At 31.4% G+C, this 22965-nt stretch overlaps 1 protein-coding gene across 9 annotated transcripts; it reads left to right on the plus strand.

Moving 5' to 3' along the window:
• Positions 1 to 288: 288 nt before the first annotated feature.
• Positions 289 to 22098, plus strand: LOC112689245 (lysophosphatidylcholine acyltransferase). Of its 9 annotated transcripts, none has more exons than XM_025562855.1 (12): positions 289 to 570; positions 3443 to 3657; positions 7831 to 7976; positions 10229 to 10446; positions 15187 to 15299; positions 16151 to 16305; positions 16410 to 16547; positions 17095 to 17220; positions 17916 to 18075; positions 20039 to 20140; positions 20980 to 21106; positions 21243 to 22098. In XM_025562855.1, the coding sequence occupies exons 2-12, from the start codon at positions 3550 to 3552 to the stop codon at positions 21401 to 21403; spliced, it is 1554 nt and encodes a 517-aa protein (XP_025418640.1). In that variant the 5' UTR covers positions 289 to 570; positions 3443 to 3549; the 3' UTR covers positions 21404 to 22098. The 9 variants fall into 9 exon arrangements, with proteins under 9 accessions (XP_025418640.1, XP_025418636.1, XP_025418638.1 ...); XM_025562851.1 differs by lacking the exon at positions 289 to 570 and adding an exon at positions 2934 to 3287; XM_025562853.1 differs by lacking the exon at positions 289 to 570 and adding an exon at positions 2934 to 3287 and having other exon boundaries at positions 10232 to 10446.
• Positions 22099 to 22965: the final 867 nt, after the last annotated feature.

The following is a 22965-nucleotide window of genomic DNA, read 5'->3' on the forward strand; positions in this document are numbered from 1 at the left end:
TATTTATTTGATAAGAGCAGCCACTTGTTGCTTTTTGTCACTTGTTGCTTTTACTTTAGGAGATTATAAGTTTTTACAATTATAACCTCCCATAGAAAAATTATTATCAATATATTATCACAATCTAATCATATTACTGTTTATATGTTATCATAAATCATTAGCCAGATTAGTAAGATCATAAACGATGTGTAGTAATTTATTATTTGTTTTGTTTATTATTATGTAATATTATATTTTTTTGTTAACAGTTGTTTGTTGTTGATTGAATATACAATATTTATTAATATGTTTTAGCATTTGGCACTTGAATCGTTATTATTCTGTTTGACAGAACAATTTGATTTATCTGACTAATAGCTATTAATAATAGTGAAATCGAAATAATACATTTTATGCACGTATCTGCAATAAGTTTTTTTTTAATTGTGTAAATAATTCACTATTGACAAGTCCTTTCACTTGAGGTAACGTGATAAAGTTTTTGAATTTTGTTATTTGTGTTGATTTGTTGAAATGAAGATAATACCTTTTCCTTCGACAACCATTGTGTATATTTAAAACACTCAAGTAAGTACTTATATAATTTAAATCACTATATCAGATAGTAATATCTTATTATTATATTACCTTTCATAGAAATTATATATATATATATATATATATATATATTTACATAAATATTGATGTGTTACTAATATGTTATTATTATAAGTATCTACTATAGCATTGTATGCCAAGTAAAATATTTATCCTTTAAACATTGGTCTAAAATGTGATCTAAAAACAGTTTAAAATAACATTTATTTTAGTTGAGAAGTATAAATATTAAATATTTATTTATGGATAGATAATTTAATTTAATTACAATATAAAATCTGCATTATGTTTGTTTTGGTATATACATTTGAAATAAAAGTATTTCAAGAGTAGTACTATGAAATACAAATTACATTGGTTGAAGTATAAAAAATTGCTTATTTCATTACTATGTATTAAACGTGTCAATATTTGATATTTCATTTATTTATTTATATTCTATACATACATTTTTACACATAAAATATTTAGAAATTGTAATCTACACGTGTTTTATTTATAATTTATATATCATTATATACATAAGACCTTGAAAGCAGAAAACGATGTAATTTTTTAAATATATAATTTTTTATAGAAAAAACATATTAGGCAATATTTGCAACTAGGAGTAGAACTTATATGAGTTACATATTATAATATACATATAAACTAACCTTGTGTCATATTAAATAAATTTATTTGTGTAATTGTATTGATTTTTTTCTTAATTTAATGCAATGAACATATATATGTACTTTAAAATTGAAATTACTAAAATTATGAAGATAGACAAATTCTATTATTATTTTTTCCTATAGTTATAAGGACTATAAGTATTTGTATTTTAAATAAATGTTTAAGTTTTGGTAAAGAATTATAATCATTTGATTAAATATTATTTTTGTAAAATTTGAAAAATGCCATTATACACAATTTATTCTTAACATTTTGATGTCAAAGTTTTATTTTTATTAAAATTTATTAAAGAAAACTAGTGTTTTAGGTTATAAAACAAAATTTTTCATAAAATAAAATAATATTAAAACATAATTACGTTTATAAATTTAAGAAACTTGATTTTTTCTGTTACCTTAGAAAAATGATAGGAAACAGAATTTTATTGTCTTCACTATCTCAGAATATATCGCAATGGGTTTATCTTCGTGGAACACACTGTATATATTTCTTTATTTACATATATATAAGTATTAAGTATGATGTTTTCGATTTATTAGTTAGTATTTGTATATAATGTTTCTTCAAAACGTTTTATTACAAATTAGTTTCGATAATCGTATGTTATTGTACCCTAGTGTTTTCTTGCTGTTCTCAAATTTGAAAAGTTTCATTAAGATGTACATTACAATGTACGTACATTGAAAAATATAAACTTAGTATTTAAATATGTAGTACATTTATCGACAATAATAATAATATTATTTACAACGAGATTTACCGTTATTGAAATGATATTTCTTACAAGATAATAATGACCCACTTTGTCAATTGATTGCTTACTTGGAAATACGATGACGACAATAATACATTTTTGTACGATGAAGCGTTTTTGTATAATCATCATGCAGTGGACAGTGCCTTCAGGGGCGTATCTAGATATTGTTATCAAGTAAACCTTGAAATAATGTCATTTTTATAATTTAAAATATTGAAAATCGTAGCATGGGACTTAAAAAATGTTTTACTACATTTCGACTACGGACTATTCATGCTGAATGTTTCTACTCTCTAGATTAGTTAATAACGGGTTTAGCAATGTTCAATATCTCATAAATTACGTATTATGATTTTTCGAAGCTTTTTTTAAAATTTTAATGCGGCGCTCAAGTAACCCGTTATTACACATCAACTTATATACACCATTATTCAATGCATTATACTATTCGTATTGTTCTGATTGATAATTGCATAGGTAAATCCGTCGTAAAACGTTGTTGTGGTATTGTACGGCGTAACTATACAGATAGTGGGATGCGGGGTCATTGTCGATTAGTCAAGTCCGAGTACCATTGTTTCAGCGTAATTTCGTTGCTTTTGAAATTCACGACCGAACGCATTCCGCGGTATGCAAGGCGCAGGCTTCATTGTTGCGCTTTATTATTCTGCACCAGCAAGTAGTGCAGTTAAAACGCGCGCGGACAGATGAAAACGTTCGAATCGGTTCGTTAAAAAACTTGAACGTACCGCGACGGCACGCGCTCGAACGGGAGTCGGAAACGGTCGAATTCGATTTGCGACGCGAAATCGTTTTGTTTACGAGTGCACGGAACTTTTACCTCTTACGACACACCACGTAACCGCGAAGTCTTACGACCGCGGCGAGCGTCGGCGGTGCGAGGAGAACGTGCGCGCGCGCGCTCACGCATGGTCGCTGCGAGCCCGCGCTGTTGCACACGTCCCCGACGCGATCAGTCCGCCGCGCATTGTCGATAAATCGCGTTGGTCCGGTGGCACTTTACGCGCCGCCGTCGTTTCGGGTGTTTTCGCGCTTTCGCACACCCGTACGTGCCCGCACGGTGTACCCGTCGTTCCCAACACACATCTCTGCTGCGCCCCGTTCTCGCGCTTTCACCGTCGCTGCCTCGCGCCCGTTCCGTGCCCGCACGTCGTCGCCGTGCACAACGGCCCGACCCGGAAACACCCGGCGAAACGCATCGCACTCAGCAGGTACGCATCGCACTCAGCAGGTACGCATCACGCACAAAAAAAATATCAATCGGCACCGTCGACCGCAGCGCAACGCGCCTGTCCGCTCTCCCCCCACCGTCGCCCCGACGCCGCCTGATTTCATTAACAATAATAAATACAACTGATATCGTTGTTCGTGCGTTGTTCCGTACAGCAGCCGGTGAACTCGCGGACAGCTGCCGCAGAGCGGAACGCATCCGAGGTACGTCGTCCGCACCAACAGCTGTCCAGTGTCCGCACCGATACCGGTGGCCAGCGGCGATGAGCGAGACCAAACTGTTGATCGGCAACGATATGATCGCGTCGAAAAACATGCTCAACCCTTTCGTGCACCATTTGGAGTTGACGTCCACCTACGATAAGTTCAAGGTAAGTGATCCGCTTTGGATACCTATCGTTGGTGCACCGTTCGCGTGGTTTAATTTTTATGCGCGCGTCGTCCAAATGTGTATCGCGTGTATTGCTGTACAAGGATAATCGGCTCGAAATAAAAATCATGTCTCTCGTCGTGCCGTCGGGGTGTACTTACCTGTGTTTTTTTGAAACGCCGAGTTCGTATATTTTATCGTATTTGAGCGTGTTCAGAAAACCAGCTGTTCGCGAGACCTTAGGATAAGCGTGCTTATCGATCACGTTCGCGGGACTAGTGATTACAGGGTCCGCCGTATGTATTGTACGAGAACAGTATATGTATAAAGCGTTATTTTAGAAATTAGTTTTGGTGAGAGTGAAGGACGAAGTTGGAAATCAAATAGGATTACTCGACTTAGTAAGTTAGTGATTCCGTATGAATGTTCGTGTACATTGTATTTGAGATTAACGTGCCGGGAGTGTTTATGGAGCGCAAGGAATATAATATTATGGTTAACGTTATTATATATATATATATGATTTGATATATAAGACTCGCCGAGAGTGGTGTCTCGGATGAGTAGGTGACAACACTAGTTACCGGAGCTTTGAGCTAACCGAATCGTTCGTCAACAACGGAATAACAACGCAACCACAGTGTCGAACTTGGTGCCCCCCGCTGCGATGGTCATTTTATTACTTATTTTCAACTGTTACCGTCGATCTAATAATATGGTTTAACTGTACACATTTGTCGTCGTACGAGTCAAAGGACCTATAGATATAATAATATGTATATCATATGGATTATTGATGTGATATTCATAGGTAATGCGTATTAATGTCATTACAAATCTATATCACGATGTAACAAAACGTTTTTCTATTTTACGTAAAGGATGTACGTATGGTTTTACGGATCTTATCGCTTGTATTTTATTTAATAGTTTTTATGACTCTTTGCAAAATAGAAAATAATATTTATTTTAAAGAAAGTGTTTTTGATGAATCCATAACAGCATACGTAATAACGTTTGTTTACTTCCTGAAAAAATAAGTAATCAAATACAGTGCTTCGGGTGCCTACTCATTATTCCAAACACGTAGGTGTGTCGTAATAATGGAGGTAATATTAAATACCGTTACCTATGTAATATTATCGCATTAGAAAAAATGATGCATACATATGTTTACCAAGTAGAGTTTTACATTGAAGAGACGAGTGAGCAAATCAAAAATAAATATGTGTGCGATGCATAATATTGTAGATCAGTACAACAGTAAATAGTATATTACATTTTGAAAGTATTACTGGATGCCGGCCAGTATAGTTTTACAATGATTGGTTTAGTTGGCTATCCGGTAGTTTTGTGTGGTTATAACTCCGTGACGTAACTCTGATTTTTACGGAAGTATCGTAGTACTTAGCAAAGAACGATTAACTCATATAGTTATTATGAATCCAGAGTGCATATGAAATATTATGTTATAATTTTATGAATTCCTAGTGCTTATGATTTCCATGATTACGTCGAAATGTATTGCGAAGTTTTCTATACTACTCGGTTGTACAGGTTTACCTTGATGATTTTTTTCTTTTACTATATTATGTTTTAAGTGATTGACTATGGTTATGGTTATATCTATATGATACGGGAATACCAAGATTTAAGGAAATGCAAATTTAAAGGATTAATTATTAGCTTTACAAGTATAATGAATGATATATAAATAATGAATGAATAATGATATTTAAACCTAAAAATCCTTATATATATATATATATATATATTTATTAACAGTATAATATACATTTATAATAAATATACAGACATTCATAAATTCATAATTCGTAATCATCATATAATTATATTAATAATGTAAATTTAATTTGTAAATATTAATTAGAGTAATTCATGGATGTTACTAACTACGCGTAGTTTTTATTCATACTATATTACTATATTCAGTGGCGTATCCAGGATTCATTTTACGGGGGTGTTTTAAAATTTAATAGACTTATGGTAAATGGAGGGTCTTCCCCCTTATTACATTAATAAATACCATGTATTTATATAAATTATTATATTAATGAAAATGATTATATATATATGTAAAATATATGTAAAATTATACTGTAAGTTTGCAATTTGGTAAAATACCATAAAATACAGTCGATGGGGGCGTTCTTACACCCATATCACCCCCTCTCCCCTAAATACACCCCTGATTATATTATAATCTTTGGAAATTTTATTTTAGTAGTTTATTAGTCAATAAACCTCTGTCATGAATTTACCATATACTTACAAACCATTGTATTTTATTTTTTATGCTATGTAGTAATTTCAATAATAAATTTTAAATTAATAATGCAAAATAAAACGTTGGTTGAAAAACTGTTAATAAATATACATTTTACTAAAAGAGTGATATTTTTTTTGTTTCTTTCACGTACAGAATATACTATACGTTTGCGCATCTAAAGAAAGTTTCAAACCTCTAGATTTGAAGTGGTAATTAAAATGTTTAAAACGTATTAATGCGCAAGATTAGATTTAACAGTTGCCAATAAACTTGTAGATCAGTATATAATTAAAGGTTTTTTTTTTCAATGTTACCATGTATCGTATCCGTAAATAATTTAAGTGTCTTCAATTTTTCTAACACTCTGTATACTGTACATTGATTGTTATTTTATAGTACAATGGACGAAAAACTTGTATACAGTATAAGGTTTTACGTTTTTACCTTCTATTGACTACTATAACACAAGAGTATTGTTATTATTCTCAATTCTTTCGATATTAACTACACATAACAATTCACAATATTGTATTGTGTTTGTAACAATTTTGAACTTAGTGGCAAAAACCTTTCGGCTTTATTTAAATACAAGCTAAAGCTTATAAACTGTGTTAAAACATAGGGTTATGTATAGTAACTGAATATTGACGCATTGTTAGGTTATGTCCCTTTTTTCCTTGCCAACACACACGTGCGGGTACAAAATGTCTGACAAACATAATAAAAACGTTGTTATAGTTGTTAAAATAATAGACAATCGCTTAAAATGAATTCACTGCTGTTCTACACAGTTGTTCATTATGCCCATAACAGTGTTGTAAGTGTAAATATATATGTATTATGTTCTTACTGGACGTTATTGTACACATACATACACTTCTTTTGTTGTGTTCGGTATCTTGTTCAAATTGTAATCAGCATGTTTCTTGTAAATTATTATTATTGTTGCCGTTTTATTAATTATTATTTCACTGTACCTATATTATATTATAACGTTAATTGTAACTGTTAATTATCATTGTTATTTATGTTTTGCGTTGATACAATGATGAAGGTTCTTACGTGCACTTTTGACATACAAACTTGGATTATCGAAAAACATTTACAAACCATGTGTGATATTAAGGTTTGATGACTAATATATTTTTCCACAATCCATCATTCGTTGAAATAATACTCATGACAATTCGTTATCTTATAAAACAATTATTTTATATGGTTGCTAAAATATATATCATTATTCTCGTTGTTTTAATAGTGTTTATAATAATTATACTGATAGTTGACCTTATACTTATCGAAAAACCAATATTTATTCGTTCCATTAATAACTCACCTCTTTGTGTACGTATGAACTTTGTGCTTATAATTCTACCAAGGATAGCAAACAAATGTTCTTTAATGACTTTTTTTGTACTTTCAAGTTCCAATAGACTGTTCATTATGTATATAATACGATGATGTGAATTCTGAAACCATAGAAAATTTTAGAATGAGACATAAATCCGTGCGTACATTTTAAATAATCTAACATGATTTTTATTGACAAAAAATTGTGCCTAAAAGTATGTAAAAATTACACTTAAGGTAATCTAATTTTAAATAATTTACATTTATGTTACAAATATGTAGTCGGATTGTTTTATGATATCAATTATAATGTACAGTTAAATATAAAGAACGTCTTCTGTTAAAATTAATCATGGTAAATATCAATATTACTCTTATCGATATTTATTCCTATGTACATATATACAGAATCTGGGCCTTCGCTCGAGTTATTCTCAGTGAGGTCCAGTAATAATTTTTACATTAATTTAAAAAATAAATAAATCAACAACTTAAAAATTCTTTTTCTAACGGGCGTATTTTATTTTATTTCAGACTGCGTTTTTTACCATAGTGGTTCTTCCTGTAAGAATAATGGCCATTTTAGTTTTGCTGTTCATAGCTTGGATGTTGGCAAACATTGGTTTAATAGGCGTTAGCCAAAGCGATCTGTCAGAAAAACCGCTTTCCGGATGGAGACGGTAAGTTCTATGAAAATTATATATATCTATACATAATAAGTTATAAAATGATATTTTGTTATTTTTTAAATTCTTAATTAAATACTCACAGGTACATATATCTCAGGATTGTCGATGATTTCATATGTGACCGATAAATAATATTATTATTTTATTTTTTAACTTATGTTGATATATTCGTACATGCTCATCATATTATAGTTGATTAATGATTTCGAAAGTATTATCTATAGTCTATAAATACAAATTTTTACTTTTTTAGTTATTACTTATTTCAAATTTGACGTGTTAGGTCTTAACATTGATTATTTTTGGAACGACAAGGTCAATATAATTACGAAAAGAATTTCCCATTAGTTATATAGCACAACTAATGATAAATGACAATAAAGTTTTGTTGTGGTGATTTAAAATAACAGTACAAAATAATTCTTAATATAGTATTACAGTTTAATAGAAGGAACTTCATTTCAAAATCAATAATATGTCAACAGTTAAACAAATATATCATATTCAAATAAATAATACATCTCTCGGGCATAGTGATTGTTTACTCTAAAAGATGTTAGTTGTAGTATATTGGTATAATTTAATATATATGCAAGGTTGTGGTTTAATGCTTCTAATATTTTTAAATAATATAATGTGTTATATATATATATATATATATATATGTACGTATGAGTTTATAAAGAATCGATGGGTGTATTTGAAAAATAGGAATGATTATTATAATTATATATATTTGTTTATACATAATTTTAAAATTACTGTCGCATTTAATTATTATAAATATTATAATATAGTTCTCGGAAAATAAATTTAGATGTTATTATACGTTGGGTGTTTGGTTTTATTGGGAAGAGATGTAAAAAACGTATAAATACGAATTTTTTTATTTCAGACGAATTATTGTGTAGTTTTAGAATCATGGACATGCACGTTAAAATCCGTTTAAGCATTGCGAATGTTTATTTTTACGGTGCTTTATAATCCACTGTGATGATAAATATTTAATTTATTTATCGTTTTCTTGAACGTCAAATCGAAATCAATTATGATTAAGTATACTTAATGAAAAGGTTAATTATAATTTATCATGGACGGATCGGCTTTCATTGCATGCATACCTTAAATATTTATACATTATAATAAGCGTCGATGGTCCGTGCTTAAAAGCTTCCTGCAATATACGATTTTTTTTATTTGTCGGTTTTTCATAAGTGCATTAAATTTGGTTAATGTTTACGTTTATACTTATGATATAATCAAAATATGCTTTTATATATTTTCGAAACCACTTGAAATGTCGAATAGTTATTATTTATTATGATATTAATAAAAAAGAAATATAGAAATATAGTTGTATTAAATGTCGTCTATAGCTTATTACATAGAAGATTGTTTAATATCTTACATTTGACAATATTTCTTAACTTTTACAAAACTCAGTTCTCTTAACATCTAACAAAACTTGTTCGATGTACCTTTCATTTGTAAAAATTTTCGTAAACTATATGCAAAACTATGTTCACATTGCCTATAACGACTACGATATAAACGCAGATAAATATATATCAACGCAATTAATTGTTATGGTATATTTTATTGTTACACTTGATTGAACTTAATACGAAACGTTGAAAAAAAAGAACGTTTATATAATCGCACGTTATATTCTCACCTGGGCCTGAAATTCTCAATTTTTTTTTACTGCACACTACTGTTAGACGTTTGTAGTCTTGTACCCAATATCTACACAAATTAAGATGGATTACCCTTATGAAAAGTGATTTTTTTTTTATTGAGTTGAATACGACATTTGCATATATAAGCGATCGTTTTTGTGATTCCAAAAAATAATTAATTTTAAGTATTTTACATAAAATATAAATGTAGGTACTCATTAAAAATGTAAAATAAACATTCTGACCAATGAAACGTCGTTTAGCGACTTCCATGTTGCATTTTTTTTAATAATATTTCAGTGAATATATATATATAAATTTGTGTTACACACTTTTTAAAATGTCGCGGTTTTTACTTTTAATTTTATTAATTTTTTATTAATAAGTTTATCGGGCTTAATACCCGCGGTACACGCTCACGGCTTTACGTACGATACACACAAATCGCGTCTATTTTAATACACACGATTTTAGACCCTGGTTGTCACCGGTACACATGTAATCAGCATACGTTATTGTTGCGGTGTGTCGGCGCGGCGGGGCTTTTGATTGTTGCATTTTTAGCAGTGTCAGACGTGCGGTTTACGTGGTGGTCCGGCTAATGTTCGGGGCTGCGGGCTTCCACCGGGTCAGGACCGTCGGCGAGCAAGCCACACGGCAGCAGGCGCCCGTGCTGGCCGTCGCGCCGCACTCGTCCTTTTACGACGGGCTCGCGGCCGTCATCACTGGCGGTCCCACCATCGTGGCCAAGGAGGAGAACTCGTCCATACCGTTCGTAGGAAGTACGCGACGTCCGACTAAAAACATTAACGCGCGCTTCCGCGATAGTCACCGTAGCCACCGCAGTTCGCACGCACTGCACCGGTCGTCCCATGTACGTGTACGTGTACGTGTACGTGTACGCGCGGGGCTTACCGGCACAGCGGTTCCCGCGAACACCCCGCAGCGCTCCCGTCATTCAATTAAACGTGAATCAGGTCAATAAACTGTTATTATATTATTGGCCCGAACAAATACGTTCGCAACTAGCATATACCCACCATCCCCGTATATGCAGATGAGACGTACAGACTTGATACGTTTTTCGTTTACGTTCACTGCAGCTTTGGTGTATCGAGGATTTTTCTTTTATGGCAAGGACGATGCGATGTATTATTACTATAATTATTCTAGTGTACATATTTTTATTTATAACGTGATTCGATCGAGATACATAAAAATAATAAATAACATTTACACTTCTGTCATATTTTTAAGAATTTTAAACATTCATGAAACACAAATAAATATAATATAATTGACAAATGAGTTCATGAAAGGGGTCCATCCCACGTATCCTTCCTCCTCCCCCCGCTACCGTCAATACGATACGGGTTTGCAGCAGACCATCGTGGAACTGAGTTCAGTCTAGAAATGAACACCGTCGTCGGTTAATTATGTTGGGAATCGCTGTACTAATATGTTTCAGCATGGTCTTGTCCCGCGCACCACGTACTCCTCACCCGCTTACTAGCTTTTGCTTGCCGTTTAGTGTGTTACGTCTTGTAGTGTATAGTTAGAACGCACGTTCCCTCGACTTGTTGCCGTCTGCTTGTACGTTTGGAGTGTAATGTTGAAACGCGATGAGGGACCCTAGTACAGTATGTATATAGTGTCCAAAAGTTCAAATTTGTGATAAATTGGTAAAAGTTAAAAACAAATAGCCTTATTTCCACCCTATACAAAAGTTTGGCATTCGGGAGGTAAACTAAGTACAGTGATTGGTTTTCAATCTTATCACACAACGGTCGTTGTACACACTCGCAGTCCGTGATATGTTCGGTTACGGATGGCTATGGTTCGCGGTTTTCCGGCATCGCTTATTTAATCAATCCATTTTCTTTGAGCTTAGTCAAGACGCGGGGTGGTGTCTCATGAGTTACGTAAATGATGACGTACGTTGATTTTTGGGAAAGATATTCGTTCTTGCTATGGTCGTAGCGTTGTACGAGGTCGTGTTCGTCCGAGAAATAGAGAGTGATGCGCTCTCGGACGATTGCATAATAACGTGCGAGACGTGTCCGCGCACTGCACGCGTAAAAAATTTAGAAAACGGTCAGAACTGTTATTAAAATTGGCGGATTACGACTGTTTTACGGTTCGATAAGCGTGCCCGTTGTAAACGTTCGGACGTGGAACGTGATGTGTGTTTCGATTAGGTTTTTCAGCCGAGAACTTAGAAGACGCCGGACAACGATGTAGACGTGGTACAGCGAACGGTAATAAGGCACTTTTATCGTGCACCGTAATTACGCAACGTTCCACCGAGCTAAACTCCGCTTATAGCTGTTTGTTTTATTCTCTTTTGCATGTGTGCGAGTTGTTAAAACACTGCAAAGATAATGAAATAATTAACCCGTGTGTCAGTCGAACAAACACGAGAACTCATTAGGTCTTATGTTATCAATGGTCAATAGAATATGAATTAAACTCGTAGAGGTCATGCAGGATTAGGTGATTGAATTTATATAGTAATTGAATACTTCTTAATTTTATTATAATTATTGCACTTCAGTATTTGTTTATTGTATACCGATGACATTATCGAACGATTGCGGTTTTTTCTTTTTCTTTTTTCCGAATAATGTGGTTTTGTTCATCTACGCGCTCTAGTGGTCGACGTATTCATCCACATAACTTTTGATAATTATTATGATATTTATGAATATGATTTAAATATCTCTCACTCACTCACTGATCTACGTACGGCTATTATACTTATTATTTTTAAATGTCGAGAGAATGTGCTCATTACTATGTAGAGATGCACTAAGAAAGGATTTTTCGAAAATCGCATTTTAAAGTGTCCAAAGATCTGTGGTATGTTTACATTTTTTGCCTTTTGATTACCAACGAAAATGTTTTATTTTTTCAAATATATTAATTTTAATAATTACTGCAATTGTAGTATGAGATAAATAAATTAATTTAAATTAAATAATAATAAATATAATATGTATACGATGTCCTTTTTCGGCTTACATTTTTTATTTCATCGAAATAGTAATTATTCTAATATAAAGTAATAAAATATTTCACGGGCCAGGCCTGGTATTTCATCTAGTAATCTTTGTAATTTATTTTTAATACATTTTTCCTTCTTCAGCAACTTCATTACTAGAATATAATTTATATTTTTGTAATTTATATTAGAGTATATTTATCGATTTATCTTTTCCGATGAAATTCGACTTTGAGAATGTACATACATAGATATGTTTACGTATAAAATAATAAATTATATCTGCTAAATTACTGTAAATAATTACATTTTTGAGTGTATTTGTCGTTGTTTGACACGGGTAATGAAAACGTGAAAAACTTGGCATTATAATACAATGTATATATATATTTATTTTGTAGCTGTCAATATAGCGACGAGATTTAGCAATACGACATGGCTATTATTGGACTCCTTCTTACTTCATGTCACACCGTGTTATTTTTCCGTTCGTTACAAGCAGTAAACACAATTTTTCTTTTAATAGATTTTGAAAACTATGAACGATTTGGAGGGTTTTTTACTGGCGTAGAAAAAAAAAACAGAAAGATTAACATTATTATGTTAATATATTTTACAATATTAAAAAACAGTAAATGTAATAAATGTTTAGATATACACATTTTGATTGGCGAATATATGCGTTTAAACGAATTTTTGGAAAGTTGGCACTTTGGACTTCAGAACTATAACATTTCCATCGAATATCAAAGATAAAGATTTTAGTAAAAGTTCTTTATCTATTTATTTCGATTGATAGAACGAAATAATTTACTTGTTTTACTAAAATATGTCAATCTAAACAGTTCGCGTAAAGTTTATGATCGATGTAATATTATCAAATATATATTATAATAAAGCGTATTTCAACAATACACTCCGAACCAATAATTTTAATGTTGTGATTGTAATTATATGTATACACAGTATGTGCTAAAATAGTTAAGTTGTCAGCTTATTATAATGTCGCTTTTTAATAGTACATTTGAGCATGCATTTTTTTATCAAAGTTAAGTGTGATTAATTATTTGAAAAATTATTGAAAGTTGAACATTTTTTATATGTTTCAATAGTCAAAGGTTGTTTTATCGTTTTTATTTTTCATAATAATATTTTTATTTTTGTTTTATGAAAAAAGACGAATTGATCAAGTATAAAATTATAATAAATTTGATTAAATATATGACGAATGTATAAATATTATAAACATTCCATGTATAAGGTTCTACTCGTTTGAATATAAATAAATAAATTTAACCAAAAAATGATTTATATATTGTAATCAGCTATGTTGAAAAATATGACATTATAATTTTTAACAATTTTTCAATTAATTCTGATCGAATGACTACCATTAAAATCTACGAAAAGTTGTAAATGTATTTAAACAATTGTATTTCAACAGTTGATCGTTTTATTTACTACTGTACACAAAACATGTAATCAATTATAAATGTTTTAGAAGTTTTATTTTTTATTTAAATGCATATGCTATAAAAGTAGTCGAAATTTTAATAATAATAAATGTATTTTAGTTATAATATATGTCTAGTATATTTATGACATAGTGCTATGAGATATTATTTGTTTTGTATAAATATTTTTTTTCATTTGTTTATTTTTATTTTGACATTTTTATTTTATAGCTATTTCCGTCGCTGGATATGTTTTGTGGGCCGTTTTGCGTACCTAGCCGGTGGCATGAACATCGTTATTAAGGGGGTTAAAGCTACCCGAAAAGAGGCCCCTATACTGGTCGTCGCTCCCCATTCCACGTTCCTTGACTCTTGTATAAGTTACGTGACCGGCTTCCCTTCTATCATCGCGAGGATCGAGGACGCATTAAACCCTTGGGTCGGAAGTACGTGTTACTAGCACAACTTATAGTGAAAATATATTATGAAAAAAAAAAAAACAACACATGATCATGGAAATAGACGAACCACGTATGCGTTAAGCTTTAAAAATGACTTCGTTTAATGACTGTGGTACATTACTTATATACCTAATAATATTCATTACAACCATTCTAACGTTCCGAAATTTTATGAAAACGACAGAATAAAATATAACGCATGCGCGTAATGTTATTGTGTAGACCGCCTTAATTTATTTTTGTTATTATTTGCGTGTGTGTGTGTGTGTTTTTTTTTTTAGAATAATTATTCCTAACGTAGTTAAAGTATTCTCTGTATATATTTAGAGAACTTTAGAGTGTGCCGTCGTGTTTTTTTTTTATTTTTTAATAAATAAGCCGAAAAAACGGAAAAACACGATGGCCCACATTGTATTTAATATTGTAAACGCATTAAACGTTGCACGTATGTGTATAAACTATGTGCTCGTTGAATCGTGTATGATTAATACATAATTACGAATCGAGTATAGTTTATCCATGCGAAGCGACTTATAACATTAGGTATGTTTTCCGTGCTTGCACCAGTATTATTAGTGTTGTCATTATTTTTGTACTGTTCCGCAGGAGTAATAAACTTCACGCAACCCGTGTATGTCCGGAGAGATGACCCAGAATCCAGACATAACACAATACAAGAGATAATTCGCCGTGTAAAATCGGACCAAGACTGGCCTCAGGTAAAAAAAAAAAATTACAGTTGTGACGAGACATTGGGCATATCGTAAATATTTCATTTCGATTTATATGCTAGCTGTGTACAATATTACATGCGCACGCATTATAATAAGTAACGGCTGGTTGGTCTATCGTGACTAGGTTATCAAAGTGGAATCATAGAGAAAATAGACACGGATCAATCACATATATGGATTATGGATAGAAATAGTATTATTATTGTTTCGAAATAAGATATTTATATTATATTTAATAATTTATCGACATATCATCATAGCGCACTGCCGCCGTTAACCCCACGAAAAATATGTTCTACGCGATCATTTCAACGCAGTCTTCTAAAATATTAAAAAAAAGGAAACACAAATCACGTTCATTTTACTTAGAATTGTGGGTCTTAAATTTTTAGAAAAAAAAAAAAGCCAATAAATGGTTTTTATGTCCAACGAACTATCACTAAAAGAATTTTAAACAGTTGTTAATTAGATATGGACCTAAAACTGTGCTTGCTTACATAGCATATGGTTTAATCGTTTGATTTTATCTTCACATGAGTAACAAAAGGGCACGTGTGAATAATATACATACTTTATCATGATTTGTTATACATTTAATAATATCTTATATTGTAAAATTAATTTTTATAGAAATATACGATTTCAAGTATTGAGATATTATTATTATTGATTCAGTTGAGGAAAGTGGTATTTTTAATTGAAATTCAACACACTCGGTCTTTATTAATAGATTATCATATTATCATATTATCATACGTTCCCAGGATTTTGTGCATTTCGTTCCCATAATCGATAGTTCTCGAATAAAACGCCCTTTCACGTGTATTCATTTTCAGATCCTCATATTCCCGGAAGGGACCTGTACAAATCGATCTTGTCTGATCACGTTCAAACCCGGAGCTTTCTACCCGGCTGTGCCTGTTCAACCGGTGCTGTTACGGTACCCGAACAAATTGGACACAGTCACGTGGACGTGGGATGGCCCCGGAGCGTAAGGATGACTTAAAAATAATTGTGATATATAATATTGCGTTGAAAAATGAAACATTCAATCATCGCGGTGTTTAATCCCTTTACTGTATAATGTCTATGCAGGCTGAAACTTTTGTGGTTGACAATGACGCAACCAACAACAACGGTGGAAGTAGAGTTCTTACCGGTGTACGTACCCAGCGAATACGAAAAACAAAATCCAAAAGCCTTCGCCGAAGGAGTCCGTAATGTTATGGCCAAGTACGTTGTATATAGTGTTGTATACATTTGTATAAATGTAAATCCGGGTCATGTTTTTAAGATATTTACTTGATATATACCATAACCGCTTCTAATATACGCATAATATGAATTATGAGAAAATAATTATTTTCATGCCTAGTCATATAAATGCATACTATTTTATGGTTGACTGAAAAGCGTTACCTTTTCATATCATCGATCGAGGTAAAACTCAATTTTTTGATACGATACCGTTCAGTATTGTTTATCCAGCATTGATAAATAATTTAAATTTAAATGTTTGTTCTGTGACCATATAGTAAAACTATTCATTGTATAACAGTTCTTATAATATACTTATACTTAAATACTTATAACAGTAATTGCACTTTTAACGTGTATTCGTATTCCTATGGTTCGTGTTATAACAAAGCTAAACGTAACACATATGATAGTAAAAAATGATAGTACTATACAATCGCGAAAATTATATTGTACCGTTTACACGCATGAGTTAATATAGTATGCAGAATCGTAATTTGACCGATTTTTCATTTTTCATTAGGGCGTTGGCCGTGCCTACAGCAGACTACACGTACGACGATTGTCGAGTGGCTGTAAAAGCTGGCCAACTAGGTCTGCCGATGACTTCGAATTTAATCACCATTGAAAGGCTTAGAAGTCGTCTTGGGTGAGTATATATTATATAAGATTAAGGTATGGATCCAAACGGTCTAAAAACGTCGAAAATTGCTATTTATATAATTTTATCATGTATAAAAAAAATATTAAATTCAATAAGTCCCTTATAAAAATACCTTTGTGATACTAATATTATGTATTGAAAATGAACGATGAAATTCAAATTTAGTATAAAAATATTAATCATTGGATAGATTTGGAAAAATATCGAGGAAAATTACACGAACAGGATAAAATAATAATATTATTTTTCTGTTAAAATATGATTCGAAATACGTATTTATAGTAATTTGAGTGATCTGGTGTTTCGAGAAAATAAAGTTTTTAACATACTTGACGTATTTACGTATAAAGTAAAATGGATATTTTTATACATATCGGCTTGTATTATGTGTGGTAAGCATATGACTTTGGCGAGGGAACACCAACGATCGCGATGATAAATCGCTTCCCAACGACTAGGTATTAATTGTATACCGCGTAATAACAATAATAATTACTGTAATCGTAATTATAACAATATATCGATTGTATTTGCGAACGACGTTTTTTGGTTGTCTATAATATGTATATGGCAGCACTCCATGTGTGTTACATCATCAGACGATGACCGAAAGCACTTTGTTCTGTCACGCATTTCAAAAGTAATTTTTTCACCTAACCTCGGCGTTTTTTTCGTTGCAGATTGACACGCATTAAGATCGAGGACTCGGCTTTGGTCAAGAACATGCTGTCGTTTCAGAACCGAGAATTGCAACCGATTGATTTGGCCGAGTTTGCGAACAATTTGAATGTCACCGTTGAGGACGGTTCATTAATCAGTTTGTTCAAAATGCACCTAGAGGTAATGCGATTGTGCACTTGTGCTTTAACCGCTATATATGAACGACTGGTATACGATTGCATTTTATTTTTTTCGCGAACAAAAAGTCTAATTTATCGCATCCGCATGAAAAAGGCTATGTGGCCGCCGACGTGAAAACGATAAAGTGCTTTTGAATTATATGATTATAATAAACTCATTGTAGAATTAATTTATTTAGAGTATTATAGTCTCGACTCTAGAAAATTATCTAACGTAATATTTAAAATTAATGATAGATTTTTCCACATATTTTATACAAAACTTAGTATGGATATTCAGGTATTTATTTTATCTTAAAAAAAAAAAATGAATCATATACTAAATCTGTATTTGATATCGGTTACTTTGTTTAGTTTACCTAAATCAATAAATATTTTTTCTTATGCATGAGAATGAGCGAGTATGTAGCTGAAATAATTGATATGGCAATTTTTATTTAGATATAATTATTTAGGTAAGGTAAATTTCAAATTTCAATAACTATTTTAACGACATATTTTATCGGTCGTTCATTTTACAATCGTTAAGATTCTATGAAGATATTGAATAAAAAGAATATAAATCATGTGATTAATACAAAATTTAAATAATTACAAATTGTATATTTTACTTATTTTAATTTGATACTCATCTATAAATAATATTCATATTTTAATTTCAAACATTAATATATTACCAATAATGGTATACGAATAATTTAAATATTATTTATAATTCTTTCTATTCGGATATAACTTTTTGTATAGAAATAAATAAACGTAAAATAAAATAAAATCAATCCTATTTTATAAATATTTGGTTTTATTTTCAAGGAGGGGGAGTACATTTCAATTCCATCTCTAATTCTGTGAATGTATATCGCAAAAATCAATCATTATATTTTCAGAAATGGAATCGAACATAATTTTATGGTGACTTTAAAAAACTATGATAAGAGGTGGTAAGAAATGTTCGTGACATTTAAATCTAATCTTAATAATTTCTTCATGTAAATATAAATTGAATTATTCAATACGTTTTAGTCGTATGTATCCACAATGAACTACGTCTATTTCTAACAAATTTAAAAGGATTTATATGTACTTATGCGTATTTATAGATGTATGTTCCTTTTTGAAATTCCTAGGAGAAGGATAAGCCACCCATAACGATTGTTTTGTCATTTCTATACAAGTAGAATATAAACAGAATGTTATGTTATACTACTCGCTTTTTCGGTTTTAAATTATTGATCGTTGATATCTTAAACATTTTATCAGTTGGCTCTAAATCAGTGGTTTTCAATTATTATGAAGCTATGGACCTCTAACTATAACTTAAATTGGTCCTTTTTTGTAAATAGTTACTTTTCAATTTTATTTAATTATGAAAATGAAAAAAATATTACGATTTATTTTAATTTGACAATCCTTTTTGTAATATTGTTAAATATATATATTAATTGCACTAAAATAAAATAAAAAAATCATTACAGTACTACACAACGGTGGACCCCTTAAAATCAACACGAGGACCCCTGGGGGTCCGTGGACCACCAATTGGGAACCACTGCTCTAGATTTTCCGAAAATAATGTTGAATAGATTTAGAAATCTTCAGTTGAGTGTTCTTTTGTGAAAATTTCTTGAGGTTTTATTGCTCACTGTTTTTGTCGTTTTCGAAAAACTAACCAACAATCAAAACTTCAGTAGTACCTATATGGGTTTAAAGTTAGAAAAAATAATTCTTCTACACATATAATAGTAATTAACCAATCTACTGTAAGTTATTCAACTTCGGTGAAAAAAATTTTTTCTTGCGATTCCATAATTTATATGCCTGTAAGCTTATCTAATAATCATGTTTTTCGTGCAAGTTTTCGTGTCGTTCTTTTTGCGTGTGTTTGTAACTACCCCTGCTACACCGATGATAATTTAGTAAGATCATGGTTGTTTTTTTTTCAGGACGAAAATCTGTCAACTATAGACTTCAAAAAGTATTTACTGGCTGAATACATTTTACAGAAAGCCACTCACAAAGATGATCCAATCGTATTGGCGTTTAAGGTATAAATATTCGTATTACATTTTCATTGTATTGAGGTGCGCGCTGAGTTTTGGTTTTTTTTTTTATTAAAAGGTTATTATTTAAATACATAAGTCATTTTATATATTAGTATTGAATTTTTTATACCTTATTCGACATCGGTATATTACCATATCAGGATTTATTGGCGCGTCCAAACAGAATCGACTGAACCCGTGCCATTTTGCTACGTGTTTGCCGTCGCGTATATATATATACTGCATAGTACACTATGCATACTATGTGTTATATCAGGGGCGTATTTAGACTTACTTCTAGGGAAGGGGGCGACTCAATCTTTTCTTTAATTCAGGCTTAAAATGTACAAGTAAAATGTTTGATAATATTTAAATCAGGTGAGTTCTTAATATTTGTGGTTTTTTTTTTAATCTAATGCCGGTTCCGCTTAGAATCGAATGTAGTTCTTTTTTAACACCTTTCTGTGTTTTGAAAGTTACACTTGTGTTTTATTTGATTTTTCACTAAGTATGGACCCGACAAAAAGTCCAATTCAATATTTAAAGCCATGCGTAATTTGATTTCGTTATAAAATGATCTACATTAAAAAAAATTGACCTGTGTATCACACATAAAATCAATTCCTTAAGTACGGATTCAGGGAAGGCGATCGCGCCTTCACCCCCCTAAAATATGTCCCTGCGTTGTATACTGTAGTACATAATTTATTTTATAATAATAAATGGGTTTAAAAACTCTTTGTATCAATCAGAATACATTTATTGGAACGTGTTTTCATGTTTCGCACATTGCATGGTGTATGATGTGGAAAAACATTATTGACGTTCACAATTTGTTTCAGTTGTACGGTGAGTGTTTCGACAAAGAAATGTTTGAGTACGTGCTAAACCTCGTTTACAACCTTCCGAAATCCGAAGCGTCCGTCGTTTACAGCGAGATGACCGACAAACCGAACGAGATACGATTAGGTAAGGCAGAGTTGTTTTTTACGTTTGCGATTTGTATCAGTTTTCAAAGTGTCGCGTCACGTTTCGTAAGAACTCGTACCGCCTTACCATCAGACTTGTATATAATAACGTGTACCGTCCGTTTTGTATTTTCCAGCCGAATACCTGCTGTACGGCAAGAAGTATCCGGAGAAAATGGATGCGTTGCTGGACCGCAGCAAAAGTTCGGCCCCACGGACCGTGACGGACTTTTCAAGTTGTGCGCAATCGTCGTCGCACGGCGACGGGTCCGCCGTTGACGATAAAAAGAGTCAATGACATTCGGAGTATCCCACAAGTACGGTCGTACCTGTTGCAGACTGATATTAAACGAGATATTTTTTAGTTCTAAGGTTGTTTTATACGCGTTTTATGTATATATGTTTTTGTTACTCGATACGTACTACCTACACTTAAGGAATATTAGAGACTTGAGAATCGTCGGACTGCGAGTATAATGCGTTTATACTGACCGACGGTCATCGTTATTGTTCCGTTGCGTAAAATCTACGGGAATTTTACAAACGATTTGTAATAATCTACAGGTGATTTTCGTACGAAAAAGAAATACAATTAACAATAATATCATGACGACACACATATGTATATATTCATCGTTTTTGTGCAGCTTGTTACTTCGGTTTATAATATGCGTTGTACTACTATTATATACGCAATTACGCGTTTTTCTCCGTTACGAAGTTTTCGCGTAAGATCAATATTTTACGGCGTTTCGCTGTTACGGTGCTTCTTTCGCGGACCAATGTCTATTTCTTTATGTGATATTGAATACCAAGAGTTTGCGTCGACCGTTTTTTTTTTTTTTTTTCTGTACGCATAGTATAATATTACTTCGATTGACGTGTTGGATGTGGCGTGTAATCATCGACTCTAAATCTTCGTTCCTACTCTCTCTCTCTCTCTCTCTCTCTCTCTATATATATATATATATATATATATATATATATATATATATATATATTACAATCTTACAATCCAGATTCAAGTTTTAGTTTTTTAGTTTTTTAAATCTAAACGTTATATATATTTTTATGAATCAATTAATCCTTTTTTTTTTAACGAAGATATTGTGTTATTTTCTTTACGTTTATACATTACCAATAAAATCAAAAACATTGTGTTCGGTCTAGGATTTTGTACTAATTTCAAATAGATTATGATTGGAATAATTCTTAGTACATTTTATTTGGCGTCCTTCATCATCGTGGTCGGAATCGTTTAGTTCGCAAAACATTTTCGACTAGGGTTTTAAAATTTTTCATAATTAGACTAATTTATTCCTCAGCATCTCAGAGATAATATTTTATTTGGAAACTTACTAGTATTGAGCCGTTTGTATTTTTTCTAAATCATGTATATTGCTTACGAATTTGAAAGCTGTTAATCTTTTTAACTTCCCAAAAAAGAGGTTAGTTTATTTATGCCTATTCACTACTATGTCATTTAAATTTCTACGAAATCGATATAGGGATCTTAGAGCTATTGGTATGTATGAGTATTATACGATTTTTGTTTTTTGTTTTTGTATTAGATACTTTTGCCTTTTTATTTGGTTAATTTATAAATATTAAAATATTATCATTATATTATAAAATAATTGAAACGCTAATGTTAGTATGATGAAGGTTATTAAAATATTGTGTCTGACGTAACTGTGGTATATTCCACCAGCATAAATATATTATTGCATAAAAATTTATATTTATATATTGTACTGGAATTGTTAACATAATATTTAATGTTGTAAATCTTGTGTTCCTTAGTTAAAAGAATTTACACATTTAATGTGTAGATATTTATAAATAATGTTTATTTTTATG

Source organism: Sipha flava, unplaced genomic scaffold, assembly GCF_003268045.1.
Source record: "Sipha flava isolate LNK unplaced genomic scaffold, YSA_version1 42_pilon_pilon, whole genome shotgun sequence".
Taxonomy (NCBI): domain Eukaryota; kingdom Metazoa; phylum Arthropoda; class Insecta; order Hemiptera; family Aphididae; genus Sipha; species Sipha flava.

Coding starts and splice junctions, on each gene's coding strand:
- LOC112689245 (XM_025562855.1), top strand. CDS start 3,550: ATGAGCGAGACCAAACTGTTGATCGGCAACGATATGATCGCGTCGAAA. Junction 15,300..16,150: donor CGGACCAAGACTGGCCTCAG/GTAAAAAAAAAA, acceptor ATTCATTTTCAG/ATCCTCATATTCCCGGAAGG. Junction 20,141..20,979: donor CAATCGTATTGGCGTTTAAG/GTATAAATATTC, acceptor AATTTGTTTCAG/TTGTACGGTGAGTGTTTCGA.